Here is a 21731-nt window from a genome sequence, read left to right as displayed (position 1 = left end):
ACAATTTTGACACTATTTTCTAGAGAAATAAAATTTTGACACAATTTTCTATAGAAATAAAATTTTCAATAGAAATGAAATTTTGACAAAATTTTCTATAGAAATGAAATTTTGACAAAATTTTCTATAGAAATAAAGTTTTGACTAAATATTCTATATACAAAATTTTGACGAAATTTTCTATATAAAAAAATTGACAAAATTTTGTATATATAAAAATATAGACAAAATTTTCTATAGAAATAAGATTTTGACAAAATTTTCTATAGAAATAATATATAAAATTTTAACAAAATTTTCTGCAGAAATAAAATTTTCTATAGAAATAAAATTTTGACAAAATTTTCTATAGAAATAAAATTTTGACAAAATTTTCTATAGAAATAAAATTTTGACAAAATTTTCTATAGAAATAAGATTTTGACAAAATTTTCAATAGAAATAAGATTTTGACAAAATTTTCTATAGCAGTAAAAGTTTGACAAAATATTCTATAGAAATAAAATTTTGACAAAATTTTCTATAGAAATGAAATTTTGACAAAATTTTCTATAGAAATGAAATTTTGACAAAATTTTCTATAGAAATAAAGTTTTGACTAAATATTCTATATACAAAATTTTGAGAAAATTTTCTATATAAAAAAATTGACAAAATTTTTTATATATAAAAATATAGACAAAATTTTCTATAGAAATAAGATTTTGACAAAACTTTCTATAGAAATAAAATTTTGACAAAATTTTCTATAGAAATAATATATAAAATTTTAACAAAATTTTCTATAGAAATAAAATTTTGACAAAATTTTCTATAGAAATAAAATTTTGACAACATTTTCTATAGAAATAAAATTTTGACAAAATTTTCTATAGAAATAAAATTTTGACCAAATTTTCTATAGAAATAAAATTTTGACAAAATTTTCTATAGAAATAAGATTTTGACAAAATTTTCTGTATAAATAATATTTCAATTCTCTATAGAAATGAAATTTTTACAAAATTTTCTACAGAAATAAAATTTTGTCAAAAATTTACTATAGAAATAAAGTTTTGACTAAATATTCTATATACAAAATTTTGACAAAATTTTCTATATAAAAAAAATTGACAAAATTTAGTATATATAAAAATATTGACGAAATTTTCTATAGAAATAAAATTTTGACAGAATTTTCTATAGAAATAAAATATAAAATGTTAACAAAAGTTTCTATAGAAATAAAATTTTGACAAAATTTTTTATAGAAATAAAATTTTGACAAAATTTTCTGTATAAATAAAATTTTGACTAGGTTAGGTTAGGTGGCAGCCCGATGTATCAGGCTCACTTAAACTATTCAGTCCATTGTGATACCACATTGGTGGTATCACACTGGTGGTATTATCACTGAGTGCTGCCCGATTCCATGTTAAGCTCAATGACAAGGGACCTCCTTTTTATAGCCGAGTCCGAACGGCGTTCCACATTGCTTAGAGAAGCTTTGAAACCCTCAGAAATGTCACCAGCATTACTGAGGTGGGAAATCCACCGCTGAAAAACTTTTTGGTGTTCGGTCGAAGCAGGACAAAAAATTTTTGACTAAATATTCTATATAAAAAATGTTGCAAAAAGTTTCTATAGAAATAAAATTCTGCAAAAATTTAGTATAGAAATAAAAAAATTACAATTACTTTTTTTTATCAAAATGTTTATTAAATTCCATATTTTTTTGGGCACATTCTTCAAATTGACCAATATTATCATACTTATAGTTCGTCAGCAAAAATATTCCATATAATGGAAATCATTGCACTTAGGAGGATGATTTTAATTCAGCCAAGAGCAAAATATGAATGAACACAAAGGATAGGACTTACTAGGGGGTGGTCTTTACACTATGGTGTTGTCATGCAATAATATAAGAATGCAAATAGAAGATCTTAGGTCTCTAGGTCTCCCTTCTCCCATTTATCCTGATTGCAATGAAAGCAAATTAAATGCTCCTTTAAGCCACTAGCAGCTAAACAGAGAAGAGTTTCAATGTTCATCTTGACTGAAGGACCTGTGATTGGTGCTGCTGGGCAATATTGTTGAGTTTTGTTGCAACGAAATAAGAATATTGTCGGTGGTTAAGCATCTTAAGTGTAAGAGGTGCTTTTAACTGTACAGCATGTTGTGAAGATGTTTACACCTGGCATAAGGAATGATGCAATCTGATTACACCAAGCTCTTGAGAGGGTAAATATAAGAAGAAGTAGAGAAATAATAGGGAAAGACTTCATTATCTTGTCTAGATAATTTAAATAATTCTAATTTAGTTTAATTCAATTTAAATAAATTTTGCTAAATTATATTTTAGTATAGTTTAGTTTAATTAAATTAAATTTATTTTCATATAAAAATTATTTCTTATATTATAATTATTATCGGAGTTTTTTTGGACAACGAAGATTAATGAAGGAAGGAGGATTGTCACGATAATGAAATTGGGAAACAGAATCAGTTAATTTAGAAATATTTCAAAATTCGAAAAAATGAGTCGCGTTTGGTTTAACCCAGACCGCAATGTAATATACAATGACGGTGAAAGAAAAAATTTAGAAATTATTCTGCGCACAGAGAGGATGTCATTAAAGTCCTCGAAACGCGATTTATACAACCGCAAAAGATATTTATTTATTTATTTATTTGTTTATTTATATATTTACAATCATAATGAACTATGAAAATAAACAGGTAATATAGGTGCTAGCAACATAGGTTTTCGACCTAACCGCAAAGATATATAAACAGATAAGTCTGAAAATCATGGTAACCGAAGTAGACACCTAATAAGGGCTAATTTCTCAATGGATCTATTGATGAAATCGCAATGGGAGAAGTAAAGCCCCAAACGTCATAGAGGCTCATTATCGGTACTATTATCAGTTACCACTAGACGGGGCTACGAGTTCAAATAGATATTTGAATTCATAGATACACATTAGCTGCGACCGATGAGTAATAGGTGACTATGACTCCCGCTTGGAACTGGAATAACATCTGTTGCAAAGATAGAGTGAAAATGCCGGTACACAAGAACGAGATTATTATTCATTCTACTGTAGGTGGTGAGAGTAATAAAAGACTATACTTCAATTGCCACTCGTGCCAAAACTAATCTACCAAAATTTGGAGAAAATTTTACCAAACATCTACCAATCACAAAAATCTTATTTTGCAAAATTTTACTTCAGTAGAAAATTTTGTCAAAATTTTACTTCAGTAGAAAATTTTGTCAAAATTTTATTTCTATAGAAAATTTTGTCAAAATTTTATTACTATAGAAAATTTTGTCAAAATTTTATTTCTATAGAAAATTATGTCAAAATTTTATTTCTATAGGAAATTTTGTCAAAATTTTATTTCTATAGGAAATTTTGTCAAAATTTTATTTCTTTAGAAAATTTTGTCAAAATTTTATTTCTTTAGAAAATTTTGTCAAAATTTTATTTCTATAGAAAAATTTGTCAAAATTTTATTTCTATAGAAAATTTTGTCAAAATTTTATTTCTATAGAAAATTTTGTCAAAATTTTATTACTATAGAAAATTTTGTCAAAATTTTATTTCTATAGAAAATTTTGTCAAAATTTTATTTCTATAGAAAACTTTGTCAAAATGTTATTTCTATAGAAAATTTTGTCAAAATTTTATTTCTATAGAAAATTTTGTCAAAATTTTATTTCTATAGAAAATTTTGTCAAAATTTTATTTCTATAAAAAATTTTGTCAAAATTTTATTTCTATAGAAAATTTTGTCAAAATTTTATTTCTATAGAAAATTTTGTCAAAATTTTATTTCTATAGAAAATTTTGTCAAAATTTTATTTCTATAGAAAATTTTGTCAAAATTTTATTTCTATAGAAAGTTTTGTCAAAATTTTATTTCTATAGAAAATTTTGTCAAAATTTTATTTCTATAGAAAATTTTGTCAAAATTTTATTTCTTTAGAAAATTTTGTCAAAATTTTATTTCTTTAGAAAATTTTGTCAAAATTTTATTTCTTTAGAAAATTTTGTCAAAATTTTATTTCTTTAGAAAATTTTGTCAAAATTTTTTTTCTTTAGAAGATTTTTGAGAAAATTTTGTCAAAATTTTATTTCTTTAGAAAATTTTGTCAAAATTTTATTTCTTTAGAAAATTTTGTCAAAATTTTATTTCTTTAGAAAATTTTGTCAAAATTTTATTTCTTTAGAAGATTTTGTCAAAATTTTATTTCTATAGAAAATTTTGTCAAATTTTTATTTCTATAGAAAATTTTGTCAAAATTTTATTTCTATAGAAAATTTTGACAAAATTTTATTACTATAGAAATTTTTTTCAAAATTTTACTTCTATAGAATATTTTGTCCGAATTTTATTTCTATAAAAAATTTTGTCAAAATTTTTTTTCTATAGAAAATTTTGACAAAATTTTATTACTATAGAAAATGTTGTCAAAATTTTATTACTATGAAAAATTTTGTCAAAATTTTATTTCTATGCAAAATTTTGTCAAAATTTTATTTCTATAGAAAATTTTGTCAATTATTATTTCCATAGAAAATTTTGTCAAAATTTTATTTCTTTAGAAAATTTTGTCAAAATTTTATTTCTATAGAAAATTTTGTCAAAATTTTATTTCTATAGAACATTTTGTCAAAATTTTATTTCTAAAACTTTGTCAAAATTTTATTTCTATAGGAAATTTTGTCAAAATATTATTTCCATAGAAAATTTTGTCAAAATTTTATTTCTATAGAAAATTTTGTCAAAATTTTAATTCTATAGAAAATTTTGTCAAAATTTTATTTCTATTGAAAATTTTGTCAAAATTTTAGGAAAATTAGAGTAATTTTTACAACTTTTCGACAAAGCAGCGGTGATTTTACAAGGAACATTTTGGTATTTTGACCATTTTTGTCGAAATCAGAAAAACATATATATGGGAGCTATATCTAAATCTGAACCGATTTCAACCAAATTTGGCACAATGCTAATTCTACTCCCTGTGCAAAAATTTCAACTAAATCGGAGTAAAAAATTGGCCTCTGTGGTCATATGAGTGTAAATCGGGCGAACGATATATATGGGAGCTATATCTAAATCTGAACCGATTTCAATAAAAATTGACTATACTACTAATTGTACTCCTAGTGCAAAATTTCAACCAAATTGGGTTAAAACTCTGGCTTCTGGGACCATATTACTCCATATCGGGCGAAAGATATATATGGGAGCTATATCTAAATCTGAACCGATTTCAATAAAATTTGGCTCACTTAACCCTTATACTACGTTGGGGTCATTTGGTGACCCATATCGTATTTTGCAACACCGCATATCTTACAGTTCGAATATAATTAACAATTTCTATCACTCAGTGCATTAATTAGAGTAGTAGGAACTGTTAATTATAATCCAAAAGTAAGAAATTCGGTGATGAAAAATACGACCTAATACCCAACGTAGTATAAGGGTTAACTATAGTACTAATTGTTCTTCTTGTGCAAAGTTTTAACCAAATTAGGGTAAAACTCTGGCTTCTGGGGCCATATAAGTCCATATCGGGCGAAAGATATATATATGGGAGCTATATCTAAAACTGAACCGATTTCTTCCAAAATCAATAGGGTTCTATTCTGAGCCAAAACACATACTTGTGCCAAATTTCAAGTCGATTGGACTAAAACTGCGACCTAGTCTTTGATCACAAAAATGTGTTTACGGACAGACGGACATGGCTATATCGACTCGGAAGCCCACCCTGAGCATTTTTGTCGAAGACACCATGTGTCTATCTCGTCTCATTCTGGGTATTGCAAACATATGCACTAACTTATAATACCCTGTTCCACAGTGTGGCTCAGGGTATAAAAAAATATATATAAAATCGAATATTTGCTTCTACATTTGTCATTTACAGAAAGAGGTGGGAACTAAATAAACCAGCTGAAGATTTTCTCACTTACAATTAGCCAGAAATTTCAAAAAATTTCTATTAATTTATTTTCACATCCTTAACGTCAACGTTTATCACGAAAATTTTATATTTTTCTATCAGAAAAAGAAAAACAATTTTGTTTGCCGAAAATTTCCTTTAGAAGGAAGAAATAATTTTTTTGCATTTACCTTCTAGCTGAAACTGCAATTCAAAATGAATATAGTTTTCTATTTAAAAAGAGACATATAACCTTTGTGTCCATTTATTCATGAGTTTAATTATTATATGATGTGCAAAGTTCATACTTTCAGGCATAATTAATTGATATTGCATACCTTTAGGCTCTATAAAATAACATCTAAAAAGCCATTGCACACATGCTAAAGTGATCACCTTTTCCATTCCGACCAACCTAAAGGCATCCCGTACGCAATTGAATTAAACAAACAATTCACTTAGGCCATAAAATAATAACCATTTGGCTACAAACCAACCTTGGACGCGATACCAACATTGAGAGCAACATTGTCTACATCCATGCATCACCTATCTAATGCATAGGGTTAAATGCTGTTGAACAAGGCAAAAACTTAACTTAAAACTTAATTTACCTACATTAATATTAATGTCAGATCAAATTTTCATGAATAATAATAACGACAGAAAGTTGCAAGCCCATGGTCTTAACATTCAAGGAAAAGCCGAGAGCATTAAATATCAAATTGCGAAATGATTTCATTTTCGACCAGATAAGACACATAGACAGCCTTAAAATGCATCACATTATCCCAAGAATATGTACATATCCTATGACCATGATGAAAATCTCTAGTATACTAATTTCCAGGACTCACCTTTTAACTGTTGCAGCATTTGTAGCAAATGTTTGGCTGAATCTGTTGTCATAATATCTCGTAGTTGAGCTGTATGTAGACGTGGATAGATTTGCCATGGATTCAAGGATTTGCCGCATACTCGCGATAAAAGATTGCCCATGGTATCAGCCAGTTCAGCATTTAAAATTCGCATTGCCTTAACGCTGCTGTAATCTAAAAATGAAAGAGCAAAAAACATAAAAAATATTAATAAAATATATCTCAACTTTACCAGCCGAAGCAGCAGCAGCAGTACATCCTTCCTATGCTGCTGTGGGTGAGAACTTTGTACGGATTTAATAAAAATATTGCAATTTTATGCACATGAACTAACTTTAGACATTGCTTAAATGTTTAAATTATCATTATCATTTGATGGGAGGAGAAAATTTTATCTGATTCTCTTTATGCAGCAGATAAGAAGGATTGTGAATATTGAATATAAAGTTGTTAAACTTAAAGTTGTAATGTAACTTTATGAATTAAATGTACATTTTTACGAAATGAACAACCGCATTTTTCAAAAACGATTTTATTGAAAAACTGAAATAAAAAGTTACGTATAATTTAACGTTCATTTCAATTGAAAAATAGGTCTTAACGCCTATTAAATAGTCCTATACCCCGATATCTTTCTGAAACATCTGTGTGCCTCCACCCCAATGTCACCAAATCCCCTCTCACTGGAGAAAATTTTCGCAAAATTTTATTTCTATAGAAAATTTTGTCAAAATTAAAAAATTTTTATATATTTTTTATAAATTTTATAAATTTTTATAGGAAATTTTGCACATTTTTTTTCTATAGAAAAATTTTGCAAAATTTTATTTCTATAAAAAAATTTTGTTAAAATTTTATTTCTATAAAAAAAATTTTGTAAAAATTATATTTCTATAGAAAATTTTGTAAAAATGTTACTTTAAAAAAATAAATTGATTTCTATAGAAAATTTTCGCACAATTCTATTTCTATAGAAAATTTTTGTTAAACTTTATTTCTTTAGAAAATTTTTGCAAAATTTTATTTCTATAAGAAATTATTGCAAAATTATAGTTCTCTAGAAAATTTTCTTCCTATAGAAAATTTTGTCAAAATTTTATTTCTATAGAAAATTTTGTAAAAATTTTATTTCTATATAAAATGTTTTCAACATTTTATTTTTATAGAAAAATTTGTCTAAATTTTATTTCTAATGAAAATTTCTTAAAAATGTTATTTCTATAGAAGATTTTGTCAAAATTTTATTTCTATAGATAATTTTGTAGAAAATTTGTCTATAGAAATTTTTGTCAAAATTTTATTTCTATAGAAAATTTTGTAGAAAATTTGTCTATAGAAATTTTTGCAAAATTTTATTTCTATAGAATTTTTTTTTAATTTTGTTTTTATAGATTTTTTTGACAAATGTTTATTTCTATAGAAAACGTCTGCAACATTTTATTTTCATAGAAAATTTTTGCAAAATGTTATTTCAGAAAATTGTTGCAAAATTTTATTTCTATAGTAGATTTTTGCCAAGTTTTATTTCTACAGAAAATTGTTGCAAAATTTTATTTCTATAATAAATTTTTGCAAAATTGTATTTCTATAGAAATTTTTCTTTAAATTTTGTTTCTATAGGAATTTTTGTCAAAATTTTATTTCTACAGAATATTTTGTCAAAATGTTATTTCTATAGAAAATTTTGTTAAATTTTTATTTCTAGAGAAAATTTTGTTAAAATTTAAATTTAAATTTTGTAAAAATTTTGATACAATTTTATTACTATAGAAAATTTTGTCAAAATTTTATCTCTACAGAATATTTTGTCAAAATTTAATTTCTATAGAAAAATTTTTTAAAATTTTATTTCTATAGAAAATTTTGTTAAAATTTTGTTTCTATAGAAAATTTTGTCAAAATTTTATTTCTATAGAAAATTTTGACAAAATTGTATTCCTATAGAAAATTTTGTCAAAATTTTATTTCTATAGAAAATTTTGCCAAAATTTTATTTCTATAGAAAATTTCTTAGAAATGTTATTTCTGTAGAATATTTTGTCAAAATTTTATTTCTATAGAAAATTTTGTCAAAATTTTATTTCTATAGAAAATTTTGTCAAAATTTTATTTCTATAAGAAATTTTTGCAAAATTTTATTTCTATAGAAAATTTTGTCACAATTTTATTTCTATAGAAAATTTTATCAAAATTTTATTTCTATACAAAATTTTGTCAAAATTTTATTGCTATAGATAATTTTTTCAAAATTTTATTTCTATAGAAAATGTTTTCAAAATTTTATTTCTATAGAAATTTTTATCACAATTTTATTTCTATAGAAAATTTTGTCAAAATTTTATTTCTATAGACAATTTTGTCAAAATTTTATTCCTATAGAAAATTTTGTCAAAATTTTATTTCTATAGACAATTTTGTCAAAATTTTATTTCTATAGTCAATTTTGTCAAAATTTTATTTCTATAGAAAATTTTGTCAAAATTTTATTTCTATAGAAAATTTTGTCAAAATTTTATTTCTATAGAAAATTTTGTCAAAATTGTATTTCTATAGAAAATTTTGTCAAAATTTTATTTCTATAGAAAATGTTTTCAAAATTTTATTTCTATAGAAATTTTTATCACAATTTTATTTCTATAGAAAATTTGTTCAAAATTTTATTGCTATAGACAATTTTGTCAACATTTTATTTCTATAGAAAATTTTTGCAAAATTTTATTTCTATAGAAAATTTTCGCAAAATTTTATTTCTATAGAAACTTTTGTCAAATTTAAATGTCCATAGATTTTTTTCCAAAATTTTCTTTCCATAGAAAATGTTTGCAAAATTTTAGTTCTATAGATAATTTTGTCAAACTTTTAGTTCTATAAATAATGTAGGCAAAATTTTATTTCTATAGAAAATTTTTTCAAAATTGTATTTCTATAAAAAAATTGTACAATTTTACTTCTATAGAAAAATTTTGCAAAATTTTATTTCTATAGAAAAGTTTTGCAAAATTTTATTTCTATAGAAAATTTTTGCCAAACTTTATTTTTATAGAAAATTTTGCACAATTTTTTTTCTATAGAAAAATTTTGCAAAATTTTATTTCTATAGAAAATTTTGTCAAAATTTTATTTCTATAGAAAATTTTTGACTTTGTTTCTATAGATACTTTTGGCAATTTTATTTCTATAGAAAAATTTTGCAAAAATTATATTTCTATAGAAAATTTTGTAAAAATGTTATTCTAAAAAACAATGAATTGATTTCTATAGAAAATTTTCGCTCAATTCTATTTCTACAGAAAATTTGGTCACAATTTTATTTCTATAGAAAATTTTGTCACAATTTTATTTCTATAGAAAATTTTGTCCAAATTTTATTTCTATAGAAAATTTAACAAAATTTTATTTCTATAGAAAATTTTATCAAAATTTTATTTCTATACAAAATTTTGTCAAAATTTTGCTATAGACAATTTTGTCAAAATTTTATTTCTATAGAATATTTTGTCAAAATTTTATTTCTGTAGAAAATTTTGTCAAAAGTTTATTTCTGTAGAAAATTTTGTCAAAATTTTATTTCTGTAGAAAATTTTGACAAAATTTTATTTCTTTAGACAATGTTGTCAAAATTTTATTTCTATAGAAAATTTTATCAAAATTTTATTTCTATAGAAAATCTTTCCAAAATTTTATTTCTATAGAAAATGTTGTCAAAATTTTATTTCTATAGACAATTTTTGCAAAATTTTATTTCTGACAAATGGAAAAAGAAGAGGAGGCACGCTCAAAATAAACCCAGCCATGTGAATTCAAATCGATGATTAGTGGCATAGGAAAAGAGATATGTTTGTTTCGAATTTATTTCGGCATAAGCCGGCTATCAATGTAAAACCTTTTTTCGGACGGTTCAAGTGTGATTTTTGTTGGGTTTAATAAACTGCCTGAATTTATTCTGATAATTGGTTGATAGTTTTGCTGCAAGTAGAGGATGCTGATGAGGAATGTGGTAATTCCGAAACGTGCGTCCATCCAACCATCTTGCAGTCTATAGGGCTTTGCCCAAATAAATTTGACAAACATTCTTTACCTCTGTTGGTTAAGCTACAATTGTAGTTTAGTCAATGTATGGTTTTAAGCTGCAATAAAAAAAATCAACAACAATGCTTAAAGAACAAAACCAACAATAACAAAACAAATGAAAATTTTATTTCTATAGAAAATTTTGTCAATATTATATTTCTATAAAAAATTTTGTCAATACTATATTTCAAAATTTTATTTCAAAAAAAACTTTCCGAAATTTTATTTTTATGTTAGCCTGATATCAATGCAGGCTGGTTGTTCAATGTCCAAATCATTTAAACTAGAAATTATTACAATATTTATTCGAGCTTATTGGACAGGAAGATTAAGGGAATTGACATCATTAAGTTACTGAAAAGAAAATGCCAGATACCCATCTCGCAAGCCTGACTATACATATATGTTTCAGTGTTGGCCACTACACATTTCCATAGTCTTTAGCGAGATCTGGCCGGGTGAGATGATTCAATTTGGTTTTTTATGTTAATTTCTTATGAAATTTACATACGAGAATTATTCTTCTTATTTGAATGAAAGCCAGTTAAACCGGTTATTTGTTTCAAAAACACCGTCCACCGGTTTAGGAAAAAGTTCGGTTTTTGTAAACCGAGAAAACCGACATTAACAACCCTTGTTTATACCCATCACCATAGAATGGTGACGGGGGTATAATAAGTTTGTCATTCCGTTTGTAACACATCGAGATATCGATTTCCGACTATATAAAGTATATATATTTATTCTTGATCAGGGAGAAATTCTAAGACGATATAACCATGTCCGTCTGTCTGTCTGGCTGTCTGTTGTAATCACGCTACAGTCTTCAATAATGAAGCAGTCATGCTGAAATTTTGCACAAGTCTTTTGTCTGCAGGCAGGACAAGTTCGAAGATGGACTATATCGCTCCAGGTTTTGATATAGTTCCCATATAAACCGACCTCCCGATTTGGGGTCTTGGGCTTATAGAAATCGTAGTTTTTATCCAATTTGCCTGTGTCAAAAATGGTAAGTATCGGTCCATGTTTTGGTATAGCCCCCATATAGACCGATCTCCCGATTTTACTTCTTGGACTTATAGAATGCGCAGTTTTTATTCAATTTACCAGAAATTGAAAATCTAGAGGTATTTTAGAACCATAAAGAGGTGTGCCAAAAATGGTGAGCATCGGTCCATGTTTTGGTATGGTCCCCATATAAACCGACCTCCCGATTTGGGGTCTTGGGCTTATAGAAACCGTAGTTTTTATCCAATTTGCCTGAAATTGGAAATCTAGAGGTATTTTAGGACCATAAATAAGCGCGCCGAAAATGGTGAGTATCGGTTCATGTTTTTGTATAGCCCCCATATAGACCGATTTCCCGATTTTACTTCTTGGGCTTCTAGAATCCGAAGTTTTTTTTTTTCAATTTGCCTGAAATTGGAAATCTGGAGATATTTTTGAACCATAAAGAGATGTACCGAAAATGGTGAGTATCGGTCCATGTTTTGGTATATCCCCCATATAGACCAATCCCCCGATTTTACTTCTTGGACTTATAGAAACTGTAGTTTTTATCCAATTTGCCTGAAATTGGAAATCTAGAAGTATTTTATGACCATAAAGAGGTGTGCCGAAAAGGGCGTGTATTGGTTCATGTTTTGGTATATCCCCAATATAGACCGATCTCCGGATTTTATTTCTTGGGATTATAAACACCGTAGTTTTTATCCAATTTGCATGAAATTCGAAATCTAGAATTATTTTTGGACCATAAAGAAGTACGCCGAAAATGGTGAGTATCGGTCAAGGCTTTAGTATAGAACCCATATAGACCGATTTCCCGATTTTACTTTTTGGGTTTGTAAAAACCGTGGTTGTTGGATGTTGTTTAGGACTATAAATAGGTGTACAAGAAATGATTTTATTGTTTGGGATTCTAGAAACCGTAGTTTTTATCCAATTTGCATGAAATTCGAAGTCTACAATTATTTTAGGACCATAAAGAGGTGTGCCGAAAACGGTGAGTATCGGTCCATGTTTTGTATAGCCCCCAAAAGAACGATTTCCCGATTTAATTCATTGGGTTTCTAGAAACCGTAGTTTTTATCCGATATGCCTGAAATTTCACTTCTTGAGGGTACAGAAGGCGCACCGATCATGAAAATTGCTTGAAACTCAATGTAAAATTTCCAGATTTTACTTCTCGGGTGAAAATCTACAGATTTAAGATTTCAAATCAAGACGTTATTTTATAATTTTCTTGCACACTTACAAGAGATATTAACGATTCCTCTAAAACTCAAACAAAAATGGTTCTTACAAATCCAGAATCTGATATAGTCTTCATAGGTAAAATCTTTAAATTTACCTTCGGGAAGTGTACTGGTTGAACTGCTCTGCTTGATTTGTCCTTAAACCCCCCTGAAAGTTCAAAGGCAACCCTAATATTTCATTCATGGTGGTGGGTATTTAAGATTCGGCCTGGCCGAACGGCCGTATATACTTGTTTTTTATCACTTTAACAACGAACCAATTCACCCACAGTCATTGAGATATTATTGAATTTTCCTTTTCGCAATTCAGAATTTATTGAATAATCATTTCAAATAGAAAATATTTACTAACCATCACAAAATTATGCACGCTATGGAGTGGCATTAGTTATTTGCCAAAAATTGATTGATTTCTTTTTTTTTTTTTTTTTGCTGCATCTAGCAAATTGGATTGCATGGAAGCTGTCCATTTTCCACTCATGGCAAAATAAACAACATTTGAATAAAGTACCACTTGACTAGAGTTCGACTGCAGGCCAGTGTATTTGGCTGATTTAGCATAGTGTGCTCATTTCATTCACTATAAATTGCCAAAAAGGCATAAAATCTTTCTGAAAACAAGTATGCACAAAAAGTTTTTTTCTTTTTTTATCGAGCTACCTTGCATCTGCTACATGGAAATGCAATTTTAGTATAGCATATTTATGAGTAATGTGATTTTTCTAAAAAAATATCAATTTAAGGGGGATTTTTAGAAAATCAAATGAAATTTATAAAAAAAATAAAATTATATAAATTAAGCTGATAGTCTAGCTTATAGTGCTTTTTCGTTTTCTTTTATAAATTTTATAAATTAAAAAGTAGGTTTCACTGAAATGTAGTCAAAAAAAAATTTTAAATGGTATTTTTTAGTAAAATTTCAGAGATAAAATAATTTTTTTTTATAACCATTTTATATTAGTGAAATTTTCAAGGAATTGTAAAGGTCTTTTTTATGGGAAATTTCATTGAAATGAAATCTTTATTTTTTATTATATATAATAATTTTAAATTATTCAAGTAATTTTTTACTAAAAACTCAATTTCAATTATTTTATTAAATTCCATTTTCGTGAAATTTTTAATTTTGATATTGATTTTTTTTTTTGGAAAATTTTATTAAAATAAATTTTTTATAGAAAATTTCACAGAAATGCGGTTAAAACAAAAATATACTACAACTTTTTAGTAAAACTTTCCTGGAAATTAATTTTTTAGAGAAAATGTGAATTTTTCTATAACGATTAACATGGAACATAACGATGGAACATACAAAAAAAAAATCTAATTCAATCAGAAATTAATTTTTTAATTGAAATGTCTTCAATCACGAAAATTTCACAGAAATGCGGTTCAAAAAAAAATATACAACAACTTTTTGGTATAACTTTCCTGGAAATTGATTTTTTAGAGAAAATGTGAATTTTTCTATAACGATTATATTTCAATGGAACACACAAAAAATTTTTCATTCAATCAGAAATTATTTTTTTTTATTGAAATGTCTTCAATCACGAAAATGATAATATCAATCACAGTTTTTATTGGACATAAAAAATACTTGATTAAAAAATTAATTTTAATTGGCCCAATTAAAAATGTAGTTGAAGTTGATTGCAAAACTGAATTAATTTTTTAATTAAAAACGTAACTATTTTCAATTACCTCCTTAGCGTTTTTAGTTACATTAAAAAATTGATTGTTTGACATAATTTTTTAAGTAAAGCTTAAAGAAAATTTCATCAATTTTGTTTAACTGACTTAGTCTTTCGAGTTTAATTAGAAAGTTAATTGTATCAATTAATAAAAATAAAAAATGTCAATCATTGACTTAATTATCTTAAAAAATTATCTATCCTGATCAAAATGTTAATTGAATCAATTAATTTATTAATTCAAAAAATTTTCAATATTTTTTTGATATTTTTTCTGTGAAGTTTCAAAGATTAGTAAAGAATGTGTGTCCTCTACAAAAGTCCAAATCCAGGAAAATTTTACAAAAAATCTATTTTAATTATATTATTAAATTTAATTTCTGTGGAACTTACCGTAGACATTCTATTACAATAAAATATCTAACCTAATCTCGTAAGGCAAATTTCATTAATATAGAATTTTTATAATTTTTTCGCTGAAATGGAGTTTTAAAGAAAATTGATGCAACTTTTTAGTTAAATTTTCTTTCAAATGGGTATTTTTAGGCAAAATTTGAAATTTTCTATAAGGATCCCTACAGGAAATCCTTATAGAAAATGACGGACCTATCACAGAACTGGTACTTGTGCTCCAGTTAGTTGCAATTTTTCAATAGTCGTAATTTATTTATTTCCGTACTCGCTTGATATTAGATCCATTAAGATTTTAATATGAAGCATTTTCACATTTACATATTCGACATATATCAAACGTTTTTTTTTTTATTTCGGGTTCGATTGGGATGCCCAAATTGGTTCCTGAGGACCTGTCTATGGGGTGCTCCTGCTAAATTGTCCCAGGACGTGTCCTTTGGGGTGAGTCCAAGACGCGGCCTAAAATGTAAATTTACCCCGTCAATGACAAACCCATGTTAAAGTGACCGGTCCCTTCCATACGTTTTGACCAGAACTGGGAATGGTCCATACACACCAGGGACTAGTCCTGCACCGGTTCTGTGGTTGATCCATTTTCCGTAGGGATTATTTCAGTTAAATTTTCAATCATCTCAGAAGTTTTTTTATGGAAAATTTCATTTAATAAAATCTTTATGCAAAAATAACAGATGTTCATATGTTTAATTGAAACAAGTAAGGAAAGTCTAAAGTCGGGCGGGGCCGACTATATTATACCCTGCACCACTTTGTAGATCTAAATTTTCGATATCATATTACATCCGTCAAATGTGTTGGGTGCTATATATATAAAGGTTTGTCCCAAATACATACATTTAAATATCACTCGATTTGGACAGAATTTGATAGACTTTTACAAAATCTATAGACTCAAAATTTAAGTTGGCTAATGCACTAGGGTGGAACGCAATTTAAGTAAAAAAAAATATGGGAAACATTTAAATCTGAAGCAATTTTAAGGAAACTTCGCAAAAGTTTATTTATGATTTATCGCTCGATATATATGTATTAGAAGTTTAGGAAAATTAGAGTCATTTTTACAACTTTTCGACTAAGCAGTGGCGATTTAACAAGGAAAATGTTGGTATTTTGACCATTTTTGTCGAAATGAGAAAACATAAATATGGGAGCTATATCTAAATCTGAATCGATTTCAATCAAATTTGGCACACATGACTATATTACTAATTGTACTCCTAGTGCAAAATTTCAACCAAATTGGGCCAAAACTCTTGCTTCTGGGGCCATATAAGTCCATATCGGGCGAAAAATATATATGGAAGCTATATCTAAATCTGAACCGATTTCAATCAAATTTGGCACACATGACTATACTACCAATTGTACTCCTTGTGCAAAATGTCAAGCTAATCGGAATAAAACTCTGGCTTCTGGGTCCATATAAGTGCATATCGGGCGAAAGATATATATGGGAGCTATATCTAAATCTGAATCGATTTCAACCAAATTTGGCACGCATAGCTACAATGCTAAATCTACTCCCTGTGCAAAATTTCAACCAAATTGGACCAAAACTCTGGCTTTTAGGACCATAATAGTCCATATCGGGCGAAAGATATATATGGGAGCTATATCCAAATCTGAACCGATTTCAATCAAATTTTGCACACTTGACTATACTACTAATTGTACTCCTAGTGCAAAATTTCAACCAAATTCGGCCAAAAATGTGGCTTCTGGGGCCATATAAGTCCATATCGGGCGAAAGATATATATGGGATCTAAATCTGAACCGATTTCAATCAAATTTTGCACACCGGACTATACGACTAAGTGTTATGTTTGTACAAAATTTCAAGCAAATCGGTATAAAACTCTGGCTGCTGGGTCCATATTAGTGCATATCTGGCGAAAGGTATATATGGGAGCTATATCTAAATCTGAACCGATTTCTTCCAAAATCAATAGGGTTCTATTCTGACCCAAATTAGGAACATGTGCCAAATTTGAAGGCGATTGGACTTAAATTGCGACCTAGACTTTGATCACAAAAATGTGTTCACAGACAGACGGACGGACGGACAGACGGACAGACGGACAGACGGACATGGTTATATCGACTCATGGACCCACCCTGAGCATTATTGCCAAAGACACCATGTGTCTATCTCGTCTCCTTCTGGGTGTTACAAACATATGCACTAACTTATAATACCCTGTTCCACAGTGTGGCGCAGAGTATAAAAATGTGTCAGATTTTCTCTATAAAATCTCCATTCAAGACAATTTTTACTAAAAATGTTCATTTAAATTTTTTAAATTTCATTTCCGAAAATTTTAACTATATATAATATCCTTAATAATGTCATTGAAAAGGATTTTTCAGAACACTTCACATTTCCTCTAAAAAATCCAAATTGTTTTGGAAATTTTACCAAGAAATTCGTTTTAGTTATATTTTTAAATTTCATTTCAGTAGAATTTACTATAGAAATTCTATTTCACCGAAATACCTAACCTAAAGTGAGGTAAAATTTTTATAATCAATATCGCTAAAACGGATTTTTGTCTAAAAATATCCAAATCCAGGAACTTTTTACCAAAAAATTCCATTTCAATTATTATGAGTTTTTTAATGTCGTTTCCGAAATTTGTATCTATATTTAATATCCTTAATAATATAATTGAAAATAAGTTTTTAAGGACATTTCTGTATTTCCTCTACTAAAATCCAGCAAATTGTTCAATTTTAATTATATTTTTAAATTCTGTTTAAGTGGATTTTTGTATAGAATTTCTATTTTAATGAAATACCTAACCTAACTTAAAGTAACTTAAATTTCATTAATATAGAATTTTTATAATTAATTTCACTGAAATGGAATTTTAAACAAATATAATGCAACTTTTTAGTTAAAAATTCCTTGAAATGGATTTTTAGAGAAAATTTTAAATTTTCTACAAAGATTATTTCAGTTAAATTATCAACGATCTCAAAATGTTCTTTTTAATGGAAACTGACATTGAAATAAAATCTTTATTGAAATTTTGATATTTTCTCTAAAATATCCATTCAAAGAAATTTTTACTAAAAATGTTCATTTAAAATTTTTTTTTAATTTCTTTTCCGAAATTGTTATGTATATATAATATCAATAATAATGTTATTGAAAAGGATTTTTTAAGAACATTTCACATTTCTTCTAAAAAAATCAAATCCAGGATATTTTTACAAAAAAGCCTTTCTAATTATATTTTTAAATTTCATTTCATTGGACTTTACTATAGAAAATCTATGTCAATGAAATACCTAAAGTTTTTGCTTTTAATTTTTTTTTCTCCAAACGAAGATAAGAAAACTCTATATTTGAACAATAGCATACTTCCAAAAAAGACAAATTTTTTTATTATATTTTCCACCCTATCCCAAGTAGTTTTCTACACTGTATAGATAACTTTCTTTGACCACAAGACTTTTCACTTAAATCATGACAATAGTGATATTTCTTTTCAACAGTAAATCATATAAATCTTACTCGAAGAGTATCACTCCATAGTCAGGTCATAACTTAAACTCCTACTCACTCGAGAAAATACCAAAGAAAGACAACAATTGTTTCTTGTTGTTTATGGCCCTGTAAAACTAAACCAAGAAATGTGAGGAATGTCACCAGAACAATACCACCAGCATTTTTCAAGAGTAAAAGAACAAAAGCCAAACAAGAAAAAAAAACGAAAGTAATAAAAACAAGCTAACACTCTTACATTATTTTCCTTTCGTTGAAGTTTAGTTTTCTTCCTTGCACTCTCAAGAAACATTAGGGCAAAATAGTAAATAAGACAATATTAGAAGAGACAATCACATAACACAGTGGAGAGAGAGAGAGAAAAGTAAAATAATCCCAGATGCTCCTCAAACCACGAATAGAATTGCAAATAATGATGACAAAATAATCCAAGAAAGCAAACTTTCCAATTTAAATTTCTACCATAAGTTTCTCTTCATCTCTCCCTTGCTCTCTCTCTCTCGTTCTCGTTGACAATTGAAATTTAGTTCAATATCAATTTTGACGTCCCACTGTCTTAGATGAGTATTTATTTCATAACATCACACTTAACGAATATGACTGACAAGGACCCAGAGAAATGTAAAACAAAAACTTTTACACTTAGCTAAGACAATCTTGTTGAAGTGGCATGTTTTCCTGTTTTTTGCCATTTTCCATTCTGTGATTATAAATCAAAGGGTGTGTAAAACGCGTAAACGTAACACTTTCGTTTACTCCTTTTGTTTATTTTCTATTCCAAACTTTTGCTCTTTTTATTTGAACAACAAAAGGAATATTGTGGATGTGTGCAGTAATGGTAACTTTTACAATTTCAATGTGCAAGAGATAGAAACTTTTTTCATTTCTTTATTTGAAATGTACATCAAGGCGTATGAAATCACCACTAAAATAACTCATACGTCTATGGGGCCACACACAGGGAACAATTCTGTGAATGTCACAAATAATTCCACAATGTGTGCATGTAAAACTTTTAAAATGACAAACTTGCAAAGTACTCAAATTAAAAAAAATATATATATGTATATCTTCATAAATGTATGTGGGATATTTTACGCAAAATAAAAACAAAATTCAACGGCAATGGTCTTTTATATAGAAATTTTCAATGAAATAAAAAAATGTCTGAAATTGAATGATTGTAGAAATTTTCATTGAAATGAAAATTTTTTAGAAAATTTCATTGCAACGAAATTGTTACATAGAACATTATATTGAAATGGAACGTTATAGAAAATTTCACTCAAATGTGAAATTTTTTAGAAACTTTCATTTAACAGAATTTTGTAAAGAAAAGTTCATTGTAATGGAATTTTTATAAAGATACTTTCATTGAAATGGAATTTTTATAGAAAATTTAATTAAAATGGAAATGTGATAGAAAATTACATTGGACTCGAAGTTATATAGGAAATTGCATTGAATTTCATTGAAATGGAATTTTTGTACAAAATTGCATTGAAATGAATTTTTTATAAAAAATTGCATTGTGATGTAATTTTATAAAAAATTGAAATTTTTATAGAAAATTTCATTGAAATGGAATTTTTATAGAAAATTTCATTGAAATGGAATTTTTATAGAAAATTTCATTGAAATGGATTTTTTATAGAAAATGTCATTAAAATGGAATTTTTTTAGAAAATTTCATTGAAATGAAATTTTTATAGAAAATTTCATTGATATGGAATTTTTATAGAAAATTTCATTGAAATGGAATTTTTATAGAAAATTTCATTGCAATGGAATTTTCTTAGAAAATTTCATTGAAATGGAATTTTTATAGAAAATCTCATTGCAATGGAATTTTTATAGAAAATTTTATTGAATTTTTGTAGAAAATTTCATTTAAATGGAATTTTTATAGAAAATTTCATTAAAATGGAATTTTTATAAAAAATTTCATTGAAATGATTTTTTTATAGAAAATTTCATTGAAATGGAAATTTTAGCAAAAATTTCATTGAAATGAACATTTTTATAGAAAATTTCATTGTAATGGAATTTTTAGCGAAAATATCATTGAAATTAAAAATTTTATAGCAAATTTCATTGAAATAGAATTTTTATAGAAAATTTCATTGAAATGGAATTTTTATAGAAAATTTCATTGAAATGGAATTTTTATAGAAAATTTCATTGAAATGGAATTTTTATAGAAAATTTCATAGAAATGGAATTTTTATAGAAAATTTTATTGAATATTTGTAACAAAATCTCATTTAAATGGAATTTTAATAAAAATTTTCATTGAAATTAAATTTTTATAGAAAAAAAATTCATTGAAATGGATTTTTTATAGAAAATTTCATTGTAATGGATTTTTTATAGAAAATTTCATTGTAATGGATTTTTTATAGAAAATTTCATTGTAATGGAATTTTTAACAAAAATATCATTGAAATTAATAATTTTATAGCAAATTTCATTGAAATAGAATTTTTATAGAAAATTTCATTGTAATGGAATTTTTATAGAAAATTTCACTCAAATGGCAAATTTTCATTGTAATGGAATTTTTATAAAGAAAAGTTCATTGTAATGGAATTTTTACAAAGAAAATTTCGTTGAAATTGAATTTTCATAAAAAATTTTATTGAAATGGCAATTTTATAGAAAATTTCATCGCAATGGAATTTTTGTAGAAAATTTCATTGAAATGGAATTTTTATAGAAAATTTCATTGAAATGCAATTTTTAAAGAAAATTTCATTGAAATTGAATTTTTATTTAAAAATTTCATTTAATGGAATTTTTATAGAAAATTTCATTGAAATGGAATTTTTATAGAAAATGTCATTGAAATGGAATTTTTATAGAAAATTTAATTGAAATGGAATTTTTATAGAAAATTTAATTGAAATTAAATTTTTATAGAAAATTTCATTGAAATGGAATTT

At 26.1% G+C, this 21731-nt stretch overlaps 1 protein-coding gene across 1 annotated transcript in view; it reads right to left on the bottom strand.

Annotated features, from left to right (window-relative positions):
• Nucleotides 1–21731, bottom strand: part of MetRS-m (Methionyl-tRNA synthetase, mitochondrial) — a 67865-nt gene that overhangs the window by 6839 nt on the left and 39295 nt on the right. Inside the window, exon 5 of the mRNA XM_075292623.1 lies at nt 6805–6999. Within this exon, the coding sequence (XP_075148738.1) occupies nt 6805–6999 (195 nt within the window). The remainder of the gene's footprint in view (nt 1–6804; nt 7000–21731) is intronic.

The sequence above is a fragment of the Haematobia irritans genome, chromosome 1 (genome assembly GCF_050003625.1).
Source record: "Haematobia irritans isolate KBUSLIRL chromosome 1, ASM5000362v1, whole genome shotgun sequence".
NCBI classification, from domain to species: Eukaryota; Metazoa; Arthropoda; class Insecta; order Diptera; family Muscidae; genus Haematobia; species Haematobia irritans.
This window is presented reverse-complemented; position numbering and strand designations above follow the sequence as displayed.